Source organism: Ursus arctos, unplaced genomic scaffold (genome assembly GCF_023065955.2).
Source record: "Ursus arctos isolate Adak ecotype North America unplaced genomic scaffold, UrsArc2.0 scaffold_7, whole genome shotgun sequence".
In the NCBI taxonomy this organism is placed as follows: domain Eukaryota; kingdom Metazoa; phylum Chordata; class Mammalia; order Carnivora; family Ursidae; genus Ursus; species Ursus arctos.
In genome coordinates this window covers 34351467-34375583 of record NW_026623089.1, presented here as the reverse complement: position 1 = coordinate 34375583, position 24117 = coordinate 34351467, and the positions used below count along the sequence as shown (strand labels likewise).

Below are 24117 nucleotides of genomic sequence, written 5' to 3'. Positions count from 1 at the left end.
CGCCCGCCCCGCCCCATCCAGCGCCATTCGGGCGCTCTCACTACCGCCGCGACCCTCCGCAGGCCTCGTCTTATCCCCTCAGCCCAGACCCTCTCGTGCAGACCCCTTCTCGCCGCGTCTGGCGACAGTCGCCAAACATGGCCGCCCGGCGTCGGCCGCGGCGCCTCCGCTCCCAGACCTCGGGGGCGACAAGGCTGGCAGCGGCTGGCATCCCGACCCGCCACCCTCGAGCCCGGGGCGGGGCGGGGGAGGCCGAGGCAAGAGGCGGGCGGGGGCCGCGGAGAGCGGCAGCCGCGGGCCGGGCGCGTGCGGGGGCGACGGCAGGGCGGAGCATCCGGGCTCGCGCGCGGGGCCGAGCGCGGGCGCGGGCGCGGGCGCCGGCGGGGGCGGCGCGGCGGCGGCGGTTGGAAGCGGCGGCCCAGAGCCCTCTCGCGGCCGCGGCGGCAGCAGCGCCAGCCCCAGCAGCAGCCCGGCCGCCGCCGCCGCCGCCGCGTCGCGCTCCCGCCGCCCGGCCCGACATGAGTGAAGCGGATCGGGTGCCCTCGCCCGCCGCGCCGCCGGAGGTGGCAGCGGCAGCGCCGGACGAGAGGAAAGGGAAGGAGCCTGAGCGCGAGAAGCTGCCGCCCATCGTGTCGGCGGGCGCCGGAGCTGCTGCGGTAAGTGCCGGGCGGGGGCAGCGGGGCGCCCCGACGGCGGGCGGCGGGAGGGAAGGCAGGGGGCGCCCGGCGACCCCCGGGGCCCCCAGCGGAGATGCGGCCAGGCCGTCCTTCCCCGGGCTGCAGTGGAGTGTGCCTCGTGGACAGCCGCGAACACTTCTCGAGCTGCACCTTCCACAGTCGGGAAATGTTAGGGTGGCCGCGTCCGCTGCCCATTCTAGGTTATTGTCTGGTTTGGGGGGCCCACTTTCTCTAAGGAAATGACCAGCATCTTGGAGTCGACGTTATCATCTGTTGGGTGAGGGCAAGGTGTCAGGCAGGGCGGAGTGGGTTTTCCACGGAGGTGCCTGCCTGCCTTTGGGGCGCGGAGATTTAACCCCTTCTCTTCGATTTTCTTTCCCTTCCCCCCTGGGATTGAACAGGCTGTGCGGCGAGTTCCACTTAATTGTGACCTTTCCGTTGCTGTCAGGATAGTGGGAGGTAGATGCCTCGGTGATGGTTTTATTTTTCATATGGTACAGACATGTGACGTAAGGTGGAGAGGCTTCTTTAACCTTTTATTTAAACTCAAGTTATCTAAGCTTGACAGGGATGATTTCCCAGCTGGATTTTCTTAAGGATTATTTGGAGAGCGCTCTAAGGCTTCCAACTACATATTGCCAGATGATGTAATGGGACAGCCCCCCTTCCCTGTTTTTACTGGTGGTTATGACTCTGATTACTTTGGAGCACACACACACAAATTAATCTCTGATTTTTGAGATTTTTATTTGACATAACATTTAAATACTTTTTGAAAGTTTGCTTTGGTACATTTAAAGGCCATGACTTGTCATGCATTTGTGCTTGACAAAATAGTAAAAGTTTAGAGAACATGATACATTTTCTTTATTCCTACTTGCAATTCATTTCTTAAAACCTCCCTCTTAAATGACTAAGAAGTTACTAAAATAGCTCACTCTTTAAAGTGTTAGGAATAATGTTTTGATTCTGTAGGTTTTTAAAAAATGTCTAGGGACTGTGATAACAGGAAATTGTTAGAACAAGCTCTGATCATTAAATCAGTGCAGCAAAGTATGGACAGTAATAAAATGACATACATATTAAAATATAGCTACAATTGAATGGTAAATTGGAGTTGTGTGCAGTTAGGGATCACTTTGGGAAATGGTTTGAAGGAATTTGTCACCCAACTGCTTGCAGACCCAGTTCCTGTGTTGGTACCCTAGGCTTTCAGAGTTTATCCAGGACGTTCTTAACTTGCAAAAAGACAGTGTTTTGAAAATTCATTCCTAAATCAGTTGTTTAAAACAACGAATGCACATGCTTCTAAGAAACAGTTATATGAATGGGTTTAGGTCCTCAAGTGAGCACCCTCCGCAAAACATATTTGGGGAGAAATTGATATACTAGGGGACCAGGTCTAGAGATTGTTTCCTGAAACCGTTGGCGTTCAGAGTTTTGGAATCCAGAGTTTTTCAGATTTTAGAAAGGCAATTCGTTACGTATGTCATATATAATATCCACAGTGAGGTACTGGCCAGTTCTTCTTAATCAAGCATGTCAGTCAGTAGCTCTGCAGTGAAATGTATGTGTGTTCACACTAAGAGAGGTAAAGTCAGACCTAAGTATAAATAGCTTCATATCAGTTCAGATCAGGTTGGATTGTCAGAGTTCAGGTCAGGTACATGTTTTGTCACCATATGAGTTATAAAAACCTTTCAGTTTTAATAGCTTATAGGATTTCAAAAGTGTGAATAAAATATTATGGACTTTTACTACCAAACAAGAATAGAGTTCGATAAGTTTTTTGAAACCTTGAATTAAAGAAAATTGAATAAAATATGTGTTTGGTCCTCCAGAGGGCAGGAGAGCTGGGATGATGTCTGAGTTCACAAGCAGGTGGGGAAGGCCTTGGTTTGGAGGGACAGGGAAAGACAGTTTGTGGCCCGTTTGGTTGTTTTTCAGCCTCCATCGTGGATTAGATGAAGCTTCTGGAGGTTTGCTTGGAACCTGATTGCCATCAATAACTTTTTCTTTGGGCCACTTTAGTGATTCTTTTTGCCCCAGGTGAATAGTTCTATGTAGACTGAGTTTATGACTCAATGTAACCCTACATTATTGGCTTTTTCCAAAAATCATTCTATTACATTTTTATGGGAGTTTGGAAATAATTTAAAGTGACAGCTCCCTAGAATAAATAGAAGGCCAGGTTATGATGACCCTAAGTAAGCTCGAAGAGTTGGGACTATAGCCTGGAAATATAAGGAAATGTGCAGGTGTGGGATTGAGGATACTGGAAAAAGCAGCCCTAAAGTGATTGATCCTAAGACCACCTAAGTGTAAAGGAAGTCCGTTCTAGCCAGAAAGTGCCTACCACAGTGGTCTCAAACGTGACTGACCACAGTTTCCCTGGTAGAAGATTAAAATCCTGATTCCCAGATCTCACCTCAGAGCACCAGTTTTCAAACTTTGATGCACAGTAGAATCACCTGGGGAACGTTTAGAGCCATCATTGTTCAGTTTTAATTGCAAACCAGTTAAATCAATTTCTGCAGATGGGGCTCAGACTTCTTTTAAATTCTCAGGTGTAGCTAAGATTGAAAATTTGCGCTTTATGTACTAAATTAAGAGCTCCATGAAATCTGTATTTTAACTACATTTGTTCAAGTCTACTTAGTTTGTGGAGCAGCATTTGAAATGGACTGGTGAAAGATATGTATTAAATCAGTGAGGCACAGCAGAGACCAAGGGTGGTGGGGGAACTGAGAGAAATGGTGGTTAAAGTGGTCCTAGTTATAGATGCTCAAGAGGCTCAGGACAGAGACCCGAGAAAACCATCAGGGCGCATGGTTTGGCCTTGCTGCTGTGTACAGGTGATGCAAGTCCACAGAGTTGAGGAGACTGAGGAATTGGAAGCAGGACATGGATACAAAGGGGTAGTGGTGTGAACATTGAATTTACTGAGGTTGACGAATTGGAGTGGAGGAGAATATTGTAAATTAGTTGTTGATATAATACAGAAGTTAGAAAAAAAAATGGTGAGTAGGAAAGAAGAAAATGGTCAGAGGAAGAGCAGAAATAATAGTGGCGGGGCACCTGGGTGGCTCAGTCGGTTAAGTGTCTGACTCTTGGTTTCGGCTCAGGTCATGATCTCAGGGTTGTGAGATCAAACCCTGCATGGGGCTCTACGCTCAGCGTGGAGTCAGCTTGAGATTCTCTGTCTCCCTCTCTCTCCCCGGGCTCTCACAAGCACTCGTGCTGTCTCTCTCTCAAACCAAATAAGTAAATTCTTAAAAAAAAAAATAATAGTGACAAGTGAGGATGAGTTTGACTGTCGACTTCAACATTTAAATCAGGTGAACAGGAAGAGGGAGGAGTTCTCCACAGGATAGGATAGCAAGGAATGAAATGGGTTCAAGCCAGAGCTAGATTTAATGAAATCAGGGAGGTGAAGGGAAATGGAGGAAAACAGTTTAGGATTTCAAAGGGAAGTTTGCCCTCACTGAAGGCTAGAAGACTTGTCAAGTAGATGGAAGGCGTGGGGAAGGTTTTGAGGGAAAGCATAAAGTTTGTGGAGAGGATTTGATAGGAAGTCAGTAGCAAGAATGAGAAGTTCATATACATTGTGTCAGGTGTGTATAAATGGGCTTGGTGAAGCCAGTAGCCAAAATGAAACTACCAGTTATTAAACATCTATTATGTTTAGCTTTGGGCTAGATGCTACAGAAAACACAAAACATGGCTTAAAAAAAATTCCTGCCTCAGAGGAGGCAAGGCTAACACATGGAAACATAACAAAGCAAAGCAATGTGTGTAAGTCACAATGAGCCATAGAAACAATTTGCGCTATAGGAGACCAGAGAAAGGAAATCAATGTGTGCAGAACTGTGAAGAAAGGCCTTGAAGTAAAGGTAATTATTTAAGCCAGCTGGCCATTGAAGGATGATAGGATTTGGATGGGCAAAAGAAAGTGGTATAAGTAATCCAGTGTGGAAAACAACATGAACAAGGCTAAAGGAAAAGCATTAGGGAGTAATACAGTGAGCCCAATGGAAGCGTGCTGGGAACTTGTGGGAGGTAAGTAAGATTGCCTGGGGGCTGGAGCCAGATCACTAGGCACAGAAGTATGGGCATTTTTTTTTCCTCCTGTGGTTAGTGGGAAGCCACTGGAGTTGCTTAAATAGAGGAACGACATAATGAAATCCATGGTAGTGATTAGCGGTAGTTAGCCTGGAGGGGGAGGAGGAAGAGTGCAAAGAAGGAGCTTTGAAGTTGGTACCTGAGATAAACAGGTGCATCCACTCAGTTGGTGGCCATGTGATAACTGGAAGGGATGGAAGAACCCACATGACGTGGAACCTTACTAGACAACAGAATGGAAAAGAAGGAAGATTGATACAGAAAAGGATTCTGCAGTTTCCAGACAAGTTATCTCAGAGAAAAATGTTTATATCAAAAGGCAATCCAGGCAATAGCATTCCAAATAAACATACGTGTGTGTGAGCTCATATAAACCCTGCCCATCTAGGTGTTCGGAACAATCTTATACATGGAGACTCTTATGCCCTTTGTCCATTATGTTCTTCTTTTTTTTTTTTTTTTAAGATTTTATTTATTTATTTGACAGAGACAGCCAGCGAGAGAGGGAACACAAGCAGGGGGAGTAGGAGAGGAAGAAGCAGGCTCCCAGCAGAGGAGTCTGATGTGGGGCTCGATCCCAGAACGCCGGGATCACGCCCTGAGCCGAAGGCAGACGCTTAACGACTGCGCCATTCAGGCGCCCCTGTCCATTATGTTCTAAACAAGAGGTGAGACGGGTGAGAGTGAAGGCTATGGTGCCAAAGGTGTTGTAAGCAGTTTAATAAACCACAGATCTTATAAAAAATACATCATATATGTATGCTTAATATATATAAGTAATATAAATCATAGCTAGTATTTGAGTACCTACTCTTTGCTAAGCATCTTCCCTGTATCTCTTGTTTAGTCAGGTTGCAACCAAAACCAATCCCAACAACCACTATGATGGTGAGGAAGGTATTCTCATTTCACAGAAAAGGAATCAGAGTCAGAGAGGTTACCAGTTCCTTGCTGAAGGGTAAAATGGTGAGTAAGTAGCAGAACTTGGTTTAAAATTGAGACTTTTCTGACTCAGAAACCCATGCTTTTCCACATACTGTATCTATGGTCAGGGCAATGTGGCTCGAAGAACCTACACCTATAGCAATATTTGTTCTTTTTGAAAAGAGGTTGTGGTCTAGTGACAAGTTTGTTCAAAATTTTGTTAACCAGAGATAGAACTATTATGGAAGAGAAAATGTGTTCTAGGATATCTGATAGTGTCAGCTTTAATGATGGTATGAATGAATGAATGAATTTTCTATGTAAAATAAAGCAATCTCATTAAAGAAAAATAATCTGAGAGTCTTAAGACATAAAAAGGAGGGCGAAAGCTATATAAATATATATCCAGGGTGTCTCTAATTTTGAGTGGGTTGTAAAGTCTGTTTGTCAATTTTTTTTTTTAACTGCACAGCCATTATGTTGTTGCCTACTTCTTCTCTCATTCATAACTAATTCAGCATATTAGGACGTAAGTAATTTGACTATATGTAACAATTGGAGAAAAATTACAGCCAACACATTGTAAGTTGTGAACCAGGGAACCTTGAAAAGTGCCCTATGTAATACTGAAACGTCCTCATAGGGTAAGTGAGAAGACAAAAATAATACACATAAAGCATTTAGGAAAGAGCTTTGACAAAGTGAGCACTCAGTAAATGTTGGATGATGATATTATTGTTGTTGTTGTTATTTGCAAACCAACATCTGTAGCTGGGTAGCTTTTTGTAAGCCAGCCCGCCCTTTCTAATTCTGTCCTGTGGCTTTGGTACTTTCCTTCATAACCTTCTGTATCAAACCTCCAGTCCTGTACCACCCCATCTTCCTTCTCTTTTCCTACCATGTGCGTGTGCCCATCTGCACGAGTGTGTGAGCACGGGCGCGTGCGTATACACACGCACACACACACACAACACACACACTGAATTAAAGGATATTATGCATTCTCTGAACTCTTCAGGGTTGGTGTATGCCAGGGTTCATATGGATTTCTTTTTGAAGAGGAAAAGAAAGAGCTTCAAAAAGGGGTACAGCTAGTGTTGCCAGAGTAGCAGGTTATTTTGGCATAGTGTTTGGAAATTAGCTTGCTTATTTTTAGTTTGAGTTGAGGAAGAGAGAGTAGAGAAAGATCAACAGAAGACAAGTGAGGAAATGGGTGGAGCTGAGAAAGCTCTGGGAAGCTTTGATTTCCCTGCTTTTTTCTCCTGTTTTTGTTTTGTTTTGTTCTGTTTCTAGTATGAGTTTACTCTATGCGTGAAGGATTCCTTCTGGCATTGCAAAAATGTTAGACTGCTAAGCCTTATATGAAGAATTAGTTGTTCCTAAGTTGATATTTGTAACTTAGTGACATTTTGGTAAGCAGTCAAAAAACAAGTTTTGGGGAATGATTGTAGTAGACGAATATGCCTTTTAAAAATAGAAATTATTGAAATTTTACTATTGAAAAGTCTATCTGAAGTGTGAGTCTAGTCATTAAAGAAAGCTCTAATTTCAAATTAACTTGGTTTTTATGCACACGTTTTTATTAAAGAATAGCAAATTGGTTGAGGAATTGTGATCGCATCAAATCATACATTTTAAAAGTAGTATTTTACTGTATAACAATAATCTATTGATGCAATTTTTTTCTTTTCCTCTGTTGTAAAATAAGTGAATAAAATCTCCCATGCCACCTTGCCTTCCTGATGAGTGAACACTGAATTTTCTGTTTCAGGACTAACATTTCTTTTATATTGAGTAGGGTTAATTTTCAGTTATTTATAATATTAATTGCATTGTGACTTTTTTGGTGTCAGAATTTTGTTTCAGAATCCATATCCTTATTTCCTAGTCTCCTTTGAAAGAGGTGGTTTATATCACTTCAGGAAAGCAATTCCACTTGGACTGATGCTATTTAGTTTGGGAGGGAAGTTCACGCCTTGAAGTAGCTAACTTTTCACATCTTAATGTAAGGCTGTCCAGCAAAGTTAGCACTTCTGATTTTATAACCCAGCATCCTAATAGGGAACTGTGAAAAAACATACAAAAAAGAAAAACAAAGTATTTTTACCCAGTAACAGGGCTTTAAATAGTCTGCTTTGTAGACTAAACACATTTGAGGCCTCTCCTCTGATATGCCCCTACCTGGTAATTTAGGTCAGTTTCTATAAAAAGTTGGTAAAGCAGACTATCTTTAAATGTTTTTTATTTTAACTTAAAACATATAAATGTACATTTGTTCACCTGTCTTTTGACACAGTAGCCTTTGTTTAATACCACAGGAAGCCACTCACTCTTTGTAAAGTGGTTTTTCTATGCATTATAGGTAGTTTTTGGGCTCATTGATACTGAATGATACATGCATTATGCATTATATTAGGAGCACTTAACCTGTTGCTGAAATATTTATCTTTGAATATGAAAAATATATTTCAGTGAGGTATGGCTCAAAATATAGATTGCTATGTATAGATGTATAGATATATAGATACAGATATCTATCAGAAATTACCAAAGTAAGAAACTCAGTTTTTATTCATTCAGATATCTTTTATTCTTTGTCTGTAGTGTATTTTAAACCATATTTAAATCCACTACCTATCCAGCAAATCCCTTCTTCCAAAAATGATGTAGGGATATTCTGAATCAGAATAATAATTCTGTTCTTGGGGCACCTGGGTGGCACAGCAGTTAAGCGTCTGCCTTCGGCTCAGGGCATGATCCCGGCGTTATGGGATCGAGCCCCACATCAGGCTCTTCCGCTATGAGCCTGCTTCTTTCTCTCCCACTCCCCCTGCTTGTGTTCCCTCTCTTGCTGGCTGTCTCTCTCTGTCAAATAAATAAATAAAATCTTAAAAAAAAAAATTCTGTTCTTTTCCCTAAGATTGTATGCTGTATTGGATCTAGTTTAGGAAAATGTTTTCATCTGTCTAGAGCAGCTCTGTCCAGGAGAAATATAATGCAAATCACATATGTAATTTAAAATTTTCTAATAGCCACATCAAAACAAATAAAAATAAAGAGGTAAAGTTACTTATAATAATATATTTTACTTAGCCCAACATATCCAGAAATTTACCATTTCAGTATTTAATCAAATTAATTGATTGAGCTGAACTGAACTACTTTACTTCTTTTTCATACTACGTCTTTGAAAATTGTGTATTTTACACTTACTAGGTATCTGTTTGGATTAGCACATTTCAAGTCCTTCATAGCCCCCTTTAGCAAATGGCCATATTAGTGCAGATCTGTGATATCTTCTTGTCCTCCCAAGATTTCTTAAATCCATTCTTAGTTTTAATTATTGTTTATTCCTCTTGTAGCAGTCCTCAGAGTGTTATCTTCTACATCCTTATAGACGTCCATGAGGTCGAAACTACTTTTATGATACTAAGATATTATTTGTCTTGTCTTATTTCCACTCATTCTCCTGAGTGTAGAGTGTAGTTTTCTAAAGGGTACATGACTTAGTATTGCAACAAATTGAACACAGAAGCAGATAGAAGAATCCAGCTGTCTTCTGTGAAACCAGATGTTAAAAAATAGATTTGCAAAATGTAAATGCCACTCTTCTCACTAAGATTTTTTGTTGCTGTTTGAGAAAATATATTTTCCATACATGGGTTTATTGTTATCTTAAAAGGAATTAATACATGCAATAATTTTTAAGAGTGTAAAGGGATTCCGAGACTAGAAAGTTTGAGAACCACTACTACAACATATGTTGAATTTCCTTGTTTGCTTTTTATTTGGCATTATTGATGACAGCTATTCTACAAAAGTGTATTTTCCAACTAACCAAGTGTTATATTGAACATTTTAGAATACCCAATCACTATTTATTGTATGGAGCATTTTCTAAAACACATTATGTAGGGGTGCCTGGGTGGCTTAGTCGTTAAGTGTCTGCCTTTGGCTCAGGGCATGATCCCAGGGTCCTGGGATCAAGCCCCACATCAGGCTCCCTGCTCTGCTGGGAGCCTGCTTCTTCCTCTCCCAGTCCCCCTGTTTGTGTTCCCTCTCTCACTGGCTGTCTCTCTCTCTGTCAAATAAATAAATAAAATCTTTAAAAAAATAAAATAAAATACATTATGTACCTCTCAAATAGAAGATACTGGACACAATTTAGCATGTCCTGATCCCTGTGACAGCTTTGCATCCAGAGCTGACCGCTTCACAGAGCTCTATGCAGAGTCCATTTGTATTGTTTGTCCCTTCAGTAAGTACAACTTCTGCCAGTTGACCCAAATAGCTAGAATGTAATATTAATTTTCACTTGATGTAGTTTAAAATGCAAGCATTTCCCAGCTGGTTACCAAAACTAGTTAAATATGTTTAAAATATGTTATGAATGATGAATTTTGTAGATATAGAAATTCAGTTTAAAATATTTTAATTCAAAGACCCTAAGGTAGTGAGATATTATGGCTTTAAAAGGTGTTTCATGATGGAACAGAGCCAGCATATTATTCTTTTATCAGTGATTGGTTTAGAATGTGAACAGAAATGTTTTATCTTCTACAGCAGCTTTTGGGGAATAGAGGCTGAACAAGGAAAATTTTACCAGAATCTTGAATATGATAGAACTTGGTGTTCAGTACAAAAGGTATCATGGAAAACCACAAATATCCTTCTTATTAACACCTGATGAAAAATATGATAAAGAAATCAGAAATTTAACTCAGGTGTAGTTTGTTCCTCAGTAAAGGTTAAAAACAGGAATTTGTATAAAAATTTAAAATTAGGTTGACAATATTATATGTTAACAATAGCAGAGCAGATACTCTATTTATTTATATTTTTTGAAATTATTTGTGATTATTAATAGTCAAAGAGACCATTGAGGTCCATATTAGGTGCTTGTGAAATATGATCTTTGATTAATTATGTAATTACTTAGGTTGACAATATTATATGTTAATTTTTTTTTTTTTAAGATTTTTTTATTTATTTATGTGACAGAGAGACAGACAGCGAGAGAGGGAACACAAGCAGGGGGAGCGGGAGAGGAAGAAGCAGGCTCCCAGAGGAGGAGCCTGATGTGGGACTCGATCCCGGAACGCCGGAATCACGCCCTGAGCCAAAGGCAGACGCTTAACGACTGCGCTACCCAGGCGCCCCGACAATATTATATGTTAACAATAGCAGAGCAGATACTCTATTTATTTATATTTTTTGAAATTATTTGTGATTATAAATAGTCAAAGAGATCATTGAGGTCCATATTAGGTACTTGTGAAATATGATCTTTGATTAATTATGTAATTACTTCATACATTTTTTTTTTTTTTTTTTTTGCTGTTTATTGAACCCGTGGTAGCTTCTGCCTAGAGTTAGGTCTATTATTTATTATGCCAGGTTTAAATATTTTGAGTTTTTTTCCTCAATGAATTCTTGGTGTTTTTTTCCTTCATGTTCCCTCTTTGTGCTTATCTTCAATCTGTAACAGCTGGTTTGGTATCCTGCTACTCTATTCTTCAACACATCCAGCCCACTGCTTGTAGGCTGGCCACATTCCAGGACTTCATCCTTAGTGTTCTCCTTCTGTAGGACTCCTAGATTGCATTTCCAAAACTCCTCAGGAAACCAAATGTAATAATTGTTGTAGATTCAGTTCTTAGAAGACTTATAAAGAAATGTTCTCTAACCTTTAATTTAGTCTGATGTTTGATGTCAATACCCAATAGCTTCTTGAGTTGATTCTCTAAGTTTTAGTTTACCATGGCACAACATGCTGCCCTGCTTTTTCTTGTAAAAAGATTAGATTATGTGTAAGATTTCTCTTGTACAAGCTAGTGTGGGACAACGGCCATTTTGTGAGTTTGCTTTTATTAATCTGTAGTGTACTGTCAGCCTCTGAAATTGTCCATGATTTGTTTTCATGTCATTTCAAGTATAAAGTATCAAGAACATAGCCATCTTAAAACAAGAGACTTAGTAGACCAAGGATTTTTTCCATGTCATTTAAGTTTTTTTGATTGCAAGGAACAGAAAGCCGGGCCATATATGCCTCCCTTAGGAAAAAGGGGGATTTATTGGAATGATACATACACATAGATCAGAACCAGAAAGCAAACTGGAACAGAGACTGGCCACTCTCTGTGCCTCTGCTGTTCTCTCACTCTTGGCTGGCACTCTTTTCCATATTCCTTCATCTAAAATCTGGAAAGATCTCCTTCTGATTATGTACTAGGAAGAATCAGTGCCCTTTATGCCAGGCCACCTAATGTGTAGCCACTCAGGCTACAGATGGCTACCCTTTGGTTGAGTGCCTATCTCTGCTCCCATCTGTGGCCATTCCTGCACAGAGAATAGCAGTAATGCTCTGGGACCACAGAGGCAAACATTGGATTTGGCAGCCATGAAACATGCTCAGTGTATCTTCCCTCAAACCTTTGTACCCTTCCAGCCACTGGCCTTTCTCCCCTTCTGTAAAGCTTCTGGACATAGCAATTGCTGCTCATTGCCTCCACTTCCTAACTTTCCACTCATTCACAAGTCCAGTTCATATAGTTTCTGCCACCACCATTCCCCTGAATCTGTTGTCTCCAGTGTCCCCAGGATTTCACAGTTGTTCATCTAGTAGGTGCATTTTATTTTATTTTATTTTTAAAGATTTTATTTATTTATTTGACAGAGAGAGACAGCGAGAGAGGGAACACAAGGGGAGTGTCAGAGGGAGAAGCAGGCTCCCAGCGGAGCAGGGAGCCTGATGTGAGGCTCAATCCCAGGACCCTGGCATCATGACCTGAGCCGAAGGCAGACGCTTAATGGCTGAGCTACCCAGGCGCCCCTCTAGTAGGTGCATTTTAGACCTAATCACTCTCCATTGTTTAACTGACCATATCTTTCCTTGAAACTTGATCTTCCCTTCATTTTTAACACATCACCTTTTCTTGGATTTCATATCTCCTTGGCCATTGATACTTTATCTGCTTTGTCAGCTCATATCATACGTGCCTCAGAGATACTGCAGGTTTAATTCCAGACCACTGGCATAAAGCATATATCACAATAAAGCGAGTCAAATCAAACTTTTTTAAATTTCCCACTGCATATAAAATTATGTTGACACTCTACTGTAGCTTATTAAGTGTCTAAAAGCGTAATATTTAAAAAACAATGTACATACCTTAATTTAAAAATACTTTATTGCTAAAAAAAATGCTGACCACCATTGAAGCATTCAGTGAGTCATAATTTTTTTGCTGGTAGAGGGTCTGGCCTTGATGTTGATGGCTGCTGACTGATCGGGGTGGTGGCTGATGAAAGTTGGGGTGGCTATGGCAGTTTATTAAAATAAAACAATGACGTTGGCTGCATCAATTGACTCTTCCTTTCACAAATGATTTCTCTGCAGCATGTGATGTTGTTTGATAGCAGTTTAGAGCTTCTTTCCAAATTAAGTCAATCATCTAAAACCCTGCCTCTGTTTTATCAGCTAAATTGATGTTCTTATCTGCATCCACCCTTGACATTTCAACAGTCTACCAGGACTAGATTCCATCTCAAGAAACCACGTGCTTGGCTCATCCATAAGCAGCAATGCCTCATCTGTTAAAGTTTCACCATGTGATTGCAGCAGTCCAGGCACATCCTAGGCTCCACTTATAATTCTAGTTCTCTTGCTGTTTCCACCACATTAGCAGTTACTTCCTCCACAGAAGTCTTGAACCCCTTAAAGTCATCCATGAGGGTTGGAATCCACTTCTTCCAAACTCCTGTGAATATTGCTATTTTGACCTCTTCGCATGAGTCACAGATGTTCTTAATGGCATCTAGCATGGTGAATCCTTTCCAGAAGTTTTCATTTGACTTTGCCCAGATCCATCGGAGGAATTCCTATCTAGGGCAGCTACAGCCTCATGAAATGTATTTTTTAAATATGACTTAGAAATCAAAATGACTCCTTGATCCATAAGCTGCATGATGGTTTTTGTGTTAGCAGGCATGAAGACAACATTCAGTTCATTGTACATCTCCATCAGAGTTCCCGGGTGACCAGGTGCATTGTCAATGAGCAGTAATATTTTGAAAGGCATCTTTTTTCTGAGCAGTAGGTCTCCATAGTGGGCTTAAAATACTCAGTAAACCATGTTGTAAACAGATGTGCTGTCACCCAGGCTTTATTATTCCATTTATAGAACACAGAGTAGATCTAGCATAATTTTTAAGGGCCCTAGAATTTTCGGAATGGTCAACAACATTGGCCTCAACTCAGAATCACCAGCTACATTAGCCCCTAGAAAGGAAATCAGCCTGTCTTTTGAAACCAAGTATTTACTTCTCCTTTCTATGAAAGTTTTAGATGACTCTTCTTCCAGTCGAAGGCTATTTCATCTGAAATGACACTGAAAAACCTGTTGTTTAGTGCAGCTGCCTTCATGAATTAACTTAGCTAAATCTTCTGGGTAACTTGCTACAGCTTCTGTATCAGCATTTGCTGCTTCCCTTGCACTTTTGTGTTATGGACCTGGCTTCTTTCTTTAAACCTCATGAAGCAACTTCTGCTGGCTTCCAACTTTTCTGCGGCTTCCTCACTTCTCCCGGCCTTCATAGAATTGCAGAGAGTTAAGGTCTTGCTCTGGATTAGGTTTTGGCTTAAGGAAATGTTGCGGCTGGTTTGATCCTCTATCCAGACCACTCAAACTTTCTCTATATCAGCAGTAAGGCTGTTTTGTTTTCTTATCATTTGTGTGTTCACTGGAGTAGCACTTTTAATTTCCTTCAAGAACTTTTCCTTTGTATTCACAACTTGGCTGTTTGGTGCAAGAGGCCTAGTTTTCAGTTTATTTCATATATCAGTGTATCTTCTTCCTTAAGCTGAATCACTTCTAGCTTTTGAAATAAAGTGAGAGATATGCAACTCTTGCTTTCACTTGAATACTTAGAGGCCATTGTAGGGTTATTAGTTGGCCTAATTGAATAATATTGTTGTGTCTCAGAGAATGGGAGGCCCATGGAGAAGGAAGTAGATGGGACAATAGCCAGTCCCTGAAGCATTCAGAACACACACATTTATCAATTAAGTTTGCCATCTTAAATGGGTGTGATTCATGGTGCCCCAAAACAATTATAATAGTAGCATCAAAGATCATTGCTTATGGATCACCATAATAATAATGATGAAAACGTTTGAAATACTGCATGAATTATCAAAATGTGACACAGAGACACAAAGTAAGCAAATGCTTTGTAAAAGTGGTGCTGATAGACTTCTTGATTCAGGGTTTCTACAAACCTTCAATTTGTAAAAATGCCGTATCTGAGAAATGTTATAAAGAGCAATAGGAGGAGGTATGCCTGTATTTCCCACAGTTCTGGCCTTATATTTAGTTTTGCACAACAATTGCTACGTAATAGTGGCATAATGATAACCCTGTCAGTTAGGAAAAAATCCATTATTTTGGCATGAGAAACACGTTTTTGCCTAGTGAGCATTGATTCCTTTTCCGGTCGTCACTCAGAAAGCAAATTCATGATTTCTAACCCAGGCTAGAATTTTACATACTCTTAAATCATATACCCCCTTGTTTATAGTGAGGTGTCAAAATGTGCATGTTCTCCTCAACTTTGAAATAAAGCATTTTATGTTATTTATTTTGTAATTTATGGAAGGGTTCTATGATTCTCATTATGCTTCACATTTGGAACTGAAGTAGCTCTTAAATTTTGCCATTGTTTTGGCCCAGCCTTCCATGACTCTTCATTCCCTATTCCTATTGTCGTCTTGGTTTAGACTTTATTTCCTCTGATATAAAGGTCCTCTGAGGCCTGGTTTAGCTTCTAGTTTTACTCTCTCTAGCCTCTTCTCTACACTGCTGACCGAGTAATTTTGCTAAGAAACGGATATGATCATATCACTCCCTGCTTAGAGGTCCTCAGTGATTTTTCCCTTTCTCCTTCCATCCAGCACAGCATCTCTACTCCATAGCTTGAGGGCTTCATGATACGGTTTCTGCCTATCTTTCCAGTCTCATCTCACTGGACTGTTCTCCCTTTCTGATTCTCTGTTTCAACCACTCTGCTCCCTAAATCGTATTGTTGCTCAGTCTTAGATAACAGTTAACTGTCTTTGACAGTTATCAGTGAAAAAACAAAAACCGCCCTTGGTATATTAAATTATTGCAGATATTTAAAGCTCGGTCAATATAGCTCCATTCCTGAGAGGCCATTCGTTGATCTCATTTTACAAATTGGTTATTTTTATTAATTGCTATGTATAAACAAAATACATAGTTCATCAAATTTGGCATTTATTTGCACTAGCATTTGAGATGTTCTAAAGAACAAAACATGCAAGTAAGCAAACTTGGCCCTAGTAGGTAATAAAATTCTTATGTAAGTATCCTAATATTTATAATAAGGAATGATTTACTTTTTCAAATGTATAGTTTATTTTTATTTTATTTTCCTAATGAACATACTAGTTCTGTGAATTTGAGTGTATTGCTATAATTTACCAAGATTATGCAGATTATGTAATTTACCAAGAAAAATATCGGATATCATTATCTTGTCTCTTTCTCCAGTTTTCTCTCTTCAGGAATCTATATTATAAATCTATTAGAGATTAGAATTGATAGCTGCTGAATGGATTTGTTGATTGAATCAGTTACTTGTTACTTTATACTATTCAGAGATTCCACAAGTGAATGAAGCTATGTTCTTTGGGACCTTCTTTTATTGAGCAGGGGTAGAGGAAGAAGTAGGAAAATAAAATATTGAGTCTTTCCTAGATTGCTAGGACTTCATTTCCTTAAAGTACATGTAGTTTTTCTCCTTATGTCAATTTCCTCTGCTTACTTGAGTTGCTCCTAAAGCTATCGAATTTCATTCAGCATATATCTGTAAAAGTCAAGAAGATAATAGCCACAAAGTGTTGTTGTGGAAACAAGCTGATATGTGTAATGTACCTACTGTCACAGGATATACCCTAAATAAGTGATAGCTACTATATTGAGAAACTTGGATATATGATGGTTTAAGGGTACAGACTCAGGGTCATTCAGAATTTAAATTCCCACTTACCAGCTCTGTGAACTTGGGCTTGGTACTTCAATTTCCTTATTCATAAAGTGGGGTATAAATACATATCTCATAGGAATGGTATATTAAGGTGCTTAATATAGCACCACGCCTATAGCAACTACTCAATAAGTGACTTGTTTTACTATGCTGTTACACAGGAATAGTCATTTGTTGAGCCACTCATCACATTGTAGGTTTTGTACAAGACCCTACATGATACTGTTTATGATTCTGAAACCAGATTCATCTCCTACTTCTATTTGAAGATTACTTTGTTTTACCTAGGCAATATGTCTAATAGCTGGATCATGTAGCCTAATCCTAACAGAAATATTGATCAGTCTTCACTGAGCCTAAATCTAGTCAGTAAGCAAGCAACATTTCTACTTAGGGCCCCATGAGAATGAATCAGATGGTCCCACTTATCTCTAAGAGAGTAAGAAATGTGGGAGAGTCAGTCCTTGGTAATTGTAAACGTTTTTGCTACATGGTATATGAGCTGATTCTGAAAAGGCAAATGGAAATCAGTTCAGTGGATTAGGAAGGAGGAGAGGAAAAGGAAACAATTGTGAAAGCAAAGAAATTACTTTTAGAGTAAGGGAGTGAATATTAAGAAAGAAGTTATATTCTATTAAGCATCTATAAGCTGGAAAGAGCTAGAGCCGAGAACAAACCCTGAGGTAGCCCTATAACTGCATATTGCCCTGGTAATATTTTATTTATAATTATAAAATACAGATGAATTACATATTATGGACTTTACAGTTATTATTTTGTAGAAAGTGTGTTAATGGATAGATTCTGTGCTATAGGAAGATTGCACTGTTATATGTACCTCTGGATCCCTAAGTGCTTAGCAATATTAGTGTTTTTCCCCCTGTACCTGTTTAACCCAAACCTAACCCCTCACCCATCTCCCTTCTGGTAACCATCAGTTTGTTCTCTATAGTTAAGAGTCTGTTTCTTGGTTTGCCCCTCTCTCTCTTTTTTTCCCTTTGCTCATTTGTTTTGCTTCTAAAATTCCACATATGAGTGAAATCAAATGCTATTTGTCTTTCTCTGACTTATTTCACTTAACATAGTACCCTCTGGTTCCATCCATGTCGTTGCAAATGGCAAGATTTTATTCTTTTTGATGGCCGAGTAATATTCCATGGTATACATACCACATCTTCTTTATCCATTCATCTGTTGATGGACATCTGGGCTCTTTCTGTATTTTGGCTATTGTGGACATTGCTGCTATAAACCTTGGGCTGCATGTGCCCCTTCAAATCATTATGTTTGTATCCTTAGGATAAATACCTAGTAGAGCAATTGCTGTAGGGTAATTCTATTTTTAATTTTTGAGGATCTCCATACCGTTTTCCAGAGTGGCTGCAACCAGTTTGCATTCCCACCAACAGTGTAAGAGGGTACCCCTTTCTCCACTTCCTCACCAACATCTGTTGTTTCCGTCTTGTTAATTTTAGCCATTCTGACTGGTGTGAGGTGCTATCTCATTGTGGTTTTCATTTGTATTTCCCTGACGCCAGGTGATGTGGAGCATTTTTTCATGTGTCTATTGGCTATTTGTATGTCTTTGGAGAAATGTCTGTTCATGTCTTCTGCCCATTTCTTGACTGGATTTTTTGTTTTTTTTTTGGTGTTGAGTGTGATAAGTTCTTTATAGATCTTGGATACTAGCCCTTTATCTGATAGGTCATTTGCGAATGTCTTCTCCTATTCCATAGGTTGCCTTTTAGTTTTATTGATTGTTTCCTTTGCTGTGCAAAAGCTTTTTATCCTGATGAAGTCCCAGTAGTTCATTTTTGCTTTTGCCTTTGGAGATGTGTCTAGCAAGATGTGGCTATAGCTGAGGTCGAAGAGGTTGCTGCCTATGTTCTCCTCTAGGATTTTGATGGATTCCTGTTTCACACTGAGGCCTTTCCTCCATTTTGAGTCTATTTTTGTGTATGGCGTAAGGAAATGGTCCAGTTTCATTCTTCTGCCTGTGGGTGTCCAGTTTTCCCAACACCATTTGTTGAGGAGACTGTCTTTTTTTCCATTGGATATTCTTTCCTGCTTTGTTTAAAGTTAGTTGACCATATAGTTGTGGGTCTATTTCTGGGTTCTCGATTCTGTTCCATAAATCTATGTGTCTTTTTTTGTGCCAGTACAATACTGTCTTGATCATTACAGGTTTATAACATAACTTGAAGTCTGGAATTGTGATACCTCCAGTTTTGCTTTTCTTTTTCAAGATTGCTTTGGGTATTCAAGGTCTTTTGTGTTTCCATACACATTTTAGGATTGTTTGTTCTAGCTCTTAAAATGCTATTGGTGTTTTGATAGGGATTGCATTAAATATTTAGATTACTTTGGGTAGTATAGATATTTTAACAATATCTGTTGTTCCAGTCCATGAGCATAAAATATCTTTCCATTTCTTTGTGTCATCTTCAGTTTCTTTCCTTAGTGTTCTATAATTTTCAGAGTACAGGCTTTTACCTCTTTGGTTAGGTTTATTCCTGGGTAGCTTATTATTTTTGGTGCAATTGTAAATGGGTTTGATTCCTTAATTTCTCTTTCTACTGTTTCATTATTGGTGTATGGAAATGCAACAAATCTCTGTACTTTGATTTTGTATGCTGCAACTTTACTGAATTCGTTTTTCAGTTCTAGCAGTTTTTTGGTGGAGTCTTTTGGGTTTTTTATGTTTAGTATCACATCATCTGCAAAGAGTAAAAGTTTTACTTCTTCCTTGCTGATTTGGATGCCTTTTATTTCTTTTTGTTGTCTGATTGCTGTGGCTAGGACTTCCAGTACTATGTTGAATAACAGCGGTGAGAGTGGGCATCCCTGTCTTTTCCTGGCCATAGAGGAAAAGCTCTCAATTTTTCCCCAGCTGAGATGATATTAGCTGTGGGTTTTTCACCTGTGGCCTTTATTATGTTAGCATTATCTTTTTTAATTCTGGTACACCCAAAGTATAGTCAGTCACAGCGCTTAGAAAGCAATGAGCTCTAAAAGGTTTATCTTTTCACCTGAACTGTTAAAGTTGCATCAAAAGACAAGAAAACCTTCAATGAATCAACATGCGAGGTATCACATGCATATTAGCTATTGAAAATAATGTTTGTGGAGCTCATAAAAATGGTGTTATGCTCATAAAAAATAGTGTTATCTAAATACAAAGGTAAAAGAGCCATTAACATGAATGGAGCATGTACAATGTACGAAGCGTTGTGCCAGTTACCTTATATGCTTACCTCAGTGAGACCTTATAGTAACCCTATAAGGAAGATAGTATTAATATCCCTATTTCCAAACTTTATCAATTTGTAGGCATGATACAACTATTTTCATTTTATATTTAAAACAATTTGATCCTAGAAAAGGTAAGTCAGTGTTACATATTTGTCTGTATATCGTATATCTATCATCAAATTAAAATCTCTGTTTAAGTGTTTATGATTTCTCCAATAAAATAGTTTAAATATAGCTAGTGGGAATTATGCTGCAACGTTAACTTTTCTGTTTTTAGGGTTTGGACAGAGGATCCAAAGGCCAAATTTCCACTTTTAGCAGTTTTATTTCAACTGTTAACCAGAAGAAAGAAGCCGCTGAAAACAGAAGTTCACCTACACATCTTGTTTTCCCTAACATCAAGAATGGTAAAATAATAATAATAATTGTTATTAAAAGTACATATAGTCTGCTGAAAATATATTATCAAACTATTAAAAAGTAGTTTTTTGGTAGGTGAAGTCAATTAATACAATATGAAATAGAAATAAGCTGTATAAATATTTACAGAAAGGAGCAAAATTGTTATTTTTAGGTGATTGTTACCTAGGGTAAGGTATGAATGACATACAAAGCTCATGAGTAATAGAATTTGGTTAAGGAGCCGACACCATAAAAATATATGAAAATTCAATAGAATTCCTTTGAGAAATAATCAATTAGAAGAACTTGATGGAAAATAATGAAATACTTAGAAATAAACCTAAAAGAAAGTGAGCTAAACCTGTATGAGGAAAACTGTAAGACTTTATCAAAAGACTAAAAGGTTGTGGGATGGAAAAACATCAAGATGTCTCGTATACCCAGTTTGCTCTCTACATTTAATACATTTTTCAGCAGGTTTTTTTTTTGGGGGGGGGGATATCTTAAGAAGATGATGCTCCATGTGATCTATAAGTATCAGTGTCCAAGAAGATGCAAGCAAAAATAATGAGGGAGCCCATTCCTCTGTAGTACGTATATTATAAAGCTATTATAATTGCAGTACTGCTGCGAAGACAGCCAAATAGAGACAGAGCAGTAAAAAATATAGTACCTAAGTGGTATTCAGTTATTCAAAAAATGGAAGTAGGATGACTGGTTAACCTATTGAAAATAATAACTTGAGCTTTTTTTTAAACTACAAAAGTACTAGAAGAAAACACAGGACGTTATTTATATAAAAAATCTCTTGGCGTGATAACAATGCCAAGAACCATAAAACAAAAAATTGACAAGTTTGAGTATATAAGAAAATTTAAAACATCCATAGGAATTTTTTAAAGTCAGAAAGCATAGACATCTACAAATGTCATAGTCTGTGAAAAACATTCCCTTGATCATAAAGACTATTAATAAGTCAATTAAATGAACATTCCAATGAAGAAAAGACAGAGGATCTAAACAGACCAATCAAAAGAGGATATATGAGCAGTAACTACACATGTGAAAGGATGCTCAATCTCACTTGTATTTAAGGAAGTACAAAATTACAATAAGAAGCTAACATTTTCCTCTGCAGTTACGGAGAATGAAAGGATTTATGTCTGTGATGTTGTCTAGGAAGTGTGAAAATTGGCACTTTTATGAATGGGTGGCTTGGAGTACTATGCCTCTATTAAGAAAAATATGGTATGTGTATAAAATGTCTAGGAAAGTGTCCACAGTACACTGTAAAATGAAAAACACAAGTTACACTTAGTAAGTAGAATATGACCCCAGAATATTTTTAAGAGTAGGGAAGCATTTTATACTTCTTTGAGCATATAAAGAGGTATGGAACGATGCCCACCAATCAGTTTAATGGTTTCCTCAAGAAAGTAGAATGGGGTGTTTATTATAAATATGCTTTATTTCTTTATACAACTCTGTATTGTTTTGTCACAGGAAACATCCATTACTTGCATAATTTTAAGTTCCCCTGGCTTATAACAAAACAAATCTGCAAAGGTTTAAATGGTTCCTGTACCCAAACAACACAAAACAAACCTAGAAATGTTGAAGGACATAGTTTTTGGTAAATTACTTGTGTCCATAGCTGCGTGTGGCATAAATTATTCTCGCACAGATTTTCGGTTGACACTCCATGCTAGTGCTATACCTATACTCTGCACTTTTGCAGGTCAGTATTTACCTTATTTCATTTATCAACCTTTGCCTTTGATGACTTCTTTCTTCCTTTATTTTATAATCCCAGTGCACGCCAGCGCGCGCACGCGCGCACACACACATATTCTGTCACCCCATTCTCATTCCAAGGAAGCACGAGTACACTTTACGTCAGTCCCCCAACCCACAACAAAACAAAGCAAAGCTGTAATTTTGGTACCATTAAAGAAATAAAGAAAATGAGCCTATTTGATGGGGAGAGGGGTTGAGAGAAATGATATCTATTTTAGACATGTTAACTAGATAACAACTGTAAATTATATTTGTGTGTTATTTGTGTATACATTACTTTATTTGAGCCTCACAACAATCACATAAAATAGAATAGATATTAGAATCCCTGTTTTATTAGTTTTCTATTGCTGTTTACCAAATTACCACAAACCTAGTGGTTTAAAAGCAACACCCGTTTATTAGCTGATGGCTCTTTAAGTAGGAGGTCTTGGTGAGTGTGGCTGGGTTTTCTACTCAGGGTCTCACAAGGTGTTGGCTGGGCTGGACTCTGGGGGAAGAAACCTCCTCCAAGCATCTTCAGATTGCTGGCAGTATCCCTGCTGTCAATCAGCCAGGGCTGCTCTTGGCTCCTAAAGAGACCACTTACAGACTGCCACCTCCGCTCACAGACCCTCTTGGAGTATTGTAGCTTCCTGTTTTAAGGCTGGTGGCAGGAGCCCTTGTGTTGAACCCCCTTCATGTTTCCAGTCTCTCTGACTTTGTCTTTTGCAACCAGTGGGAGAAAACTCTCTGCTTATAAAGGTCTCATGTCATTCGGTTTTGCCTACCTGGATAATCTCCCTTTTTAAGGTCAACCAATTAATTATTTCTATCTGCACAGTCCCTTTTGTCATGTAATGTAATGTAATCCTGATGGAACACCAGAAAGCTGAGACTCATGGAGGCCATCTTAGTTTCTGTTTATCACACCATTTTATAAGTACGGAAACAGGCTCAGAGAGGGTAAGTGACTTGGCTGAGGTCACTGCTAAGTGTCAGAACCAAAATTCAATCCACATTTTGTGACAACAAAACCCTTGTTCCTCTGACAGATAGAGGAAATTCCTGATTGACTTGTTTCTCTTGCCTGATTAATCATATCACATTAATCATACAACTCTGATTCCATCATCTTCATACTCCCTAATGCTTCCAAAATTAAATAAAAAATTTTTACCTTGACACTCAAGGACGTTCAAAATATGACAGCTTTTCAACGTTATCTCCCACTTTTCTCCTACATATAACTTACATTTCAGCTATTCTGGACGCCTCATACCTTACCTCAAAGATTTTGCCAGTTTGTTCCCACTGCCTGGGATGCACTCTCCCCTCTTTTCCACCTGACACATCCTGTCCTTCAAAGCTACTTCCTAATTAAACCTTTGCTCATTCTCTCCAACCAGATACAGTTCTTCCCTTCTTTGACTTTCCATTTAGGTTTTCTTTTGTTATTACCTCTTATCAGTCATGCAGTCTTGTGTATTATCATTCGAATACTATAATGTCTTAGACTGCATGTTCCATGAGGGAGTAAAGGTTACCTTGTCCATTAGAGGTTCTTACAAGTACAGTTGACCAGTTGACTCTTGAATGACACAGGTTTGAACTGCATAGGTTCCACTTACATGCAGAATTTTTCAATAAATATAGTACAGTACAGTGAATGCATTTTCCTTGTGACTTTCTTAACATTTTATTTTCTCTAGCTTATTATTTTAAGAATATAATGTATAACAGACAAAATATGTGTTAACCAACTGTTTATGTTATCAGGAAGGCTTCTAGTCAGTAGTAGGCTATTAGTAGTGAAGTTTTGGGGGAGTCAAAAGTTATACATGGATTTTCAATTGCATGAGAGGTTGGCGCCCCTGACCCCCACATTGTTAAAGGG

At 39.0% G+C, this 24117-nt stretch overlaps 1 protein-coding gene across 6 annotated transcripts in view; it reads left to right on the top strand.

Annotated features, from left to right (window-relative positions):
* Positions 1 to 446: 446 nt before the first annotated feature.
* Positions 447 to 24117, top strand: part of HECTD2 (HECT domain E3 ubiquitin protein ligase 2) — a 74616-nt gene continuing 50945 nt past the window's right edge. For 4 of the 6 annotated variants that reach the window (XR_008958052.1, XM_026481644.4, XM_057308702.1 and 1 more), the window contains exons 1-2: positions 447 to 656; positions 20320 to 20449. Coding sequence is in view for 4 of the 6 variants with exons in the window: in XM_026481644.4 (XP_026337429.1) it covers positions 519 to 656; positions 20320 to 20449 (268 nt within the window). In the remaining 2 variants the exon portion in view is untranslated. Of the gene's footprint in view, positions 657 to 5306; positions 5468 to 5646; positions 5766 to 12411; positions 12561 to 20319; positions 20450 to 24117 lie in introns of those variants that run through there. The other 2 variants (XM_057308703.1, XM_057308704.1) reach the window with 2 other exon arrangements.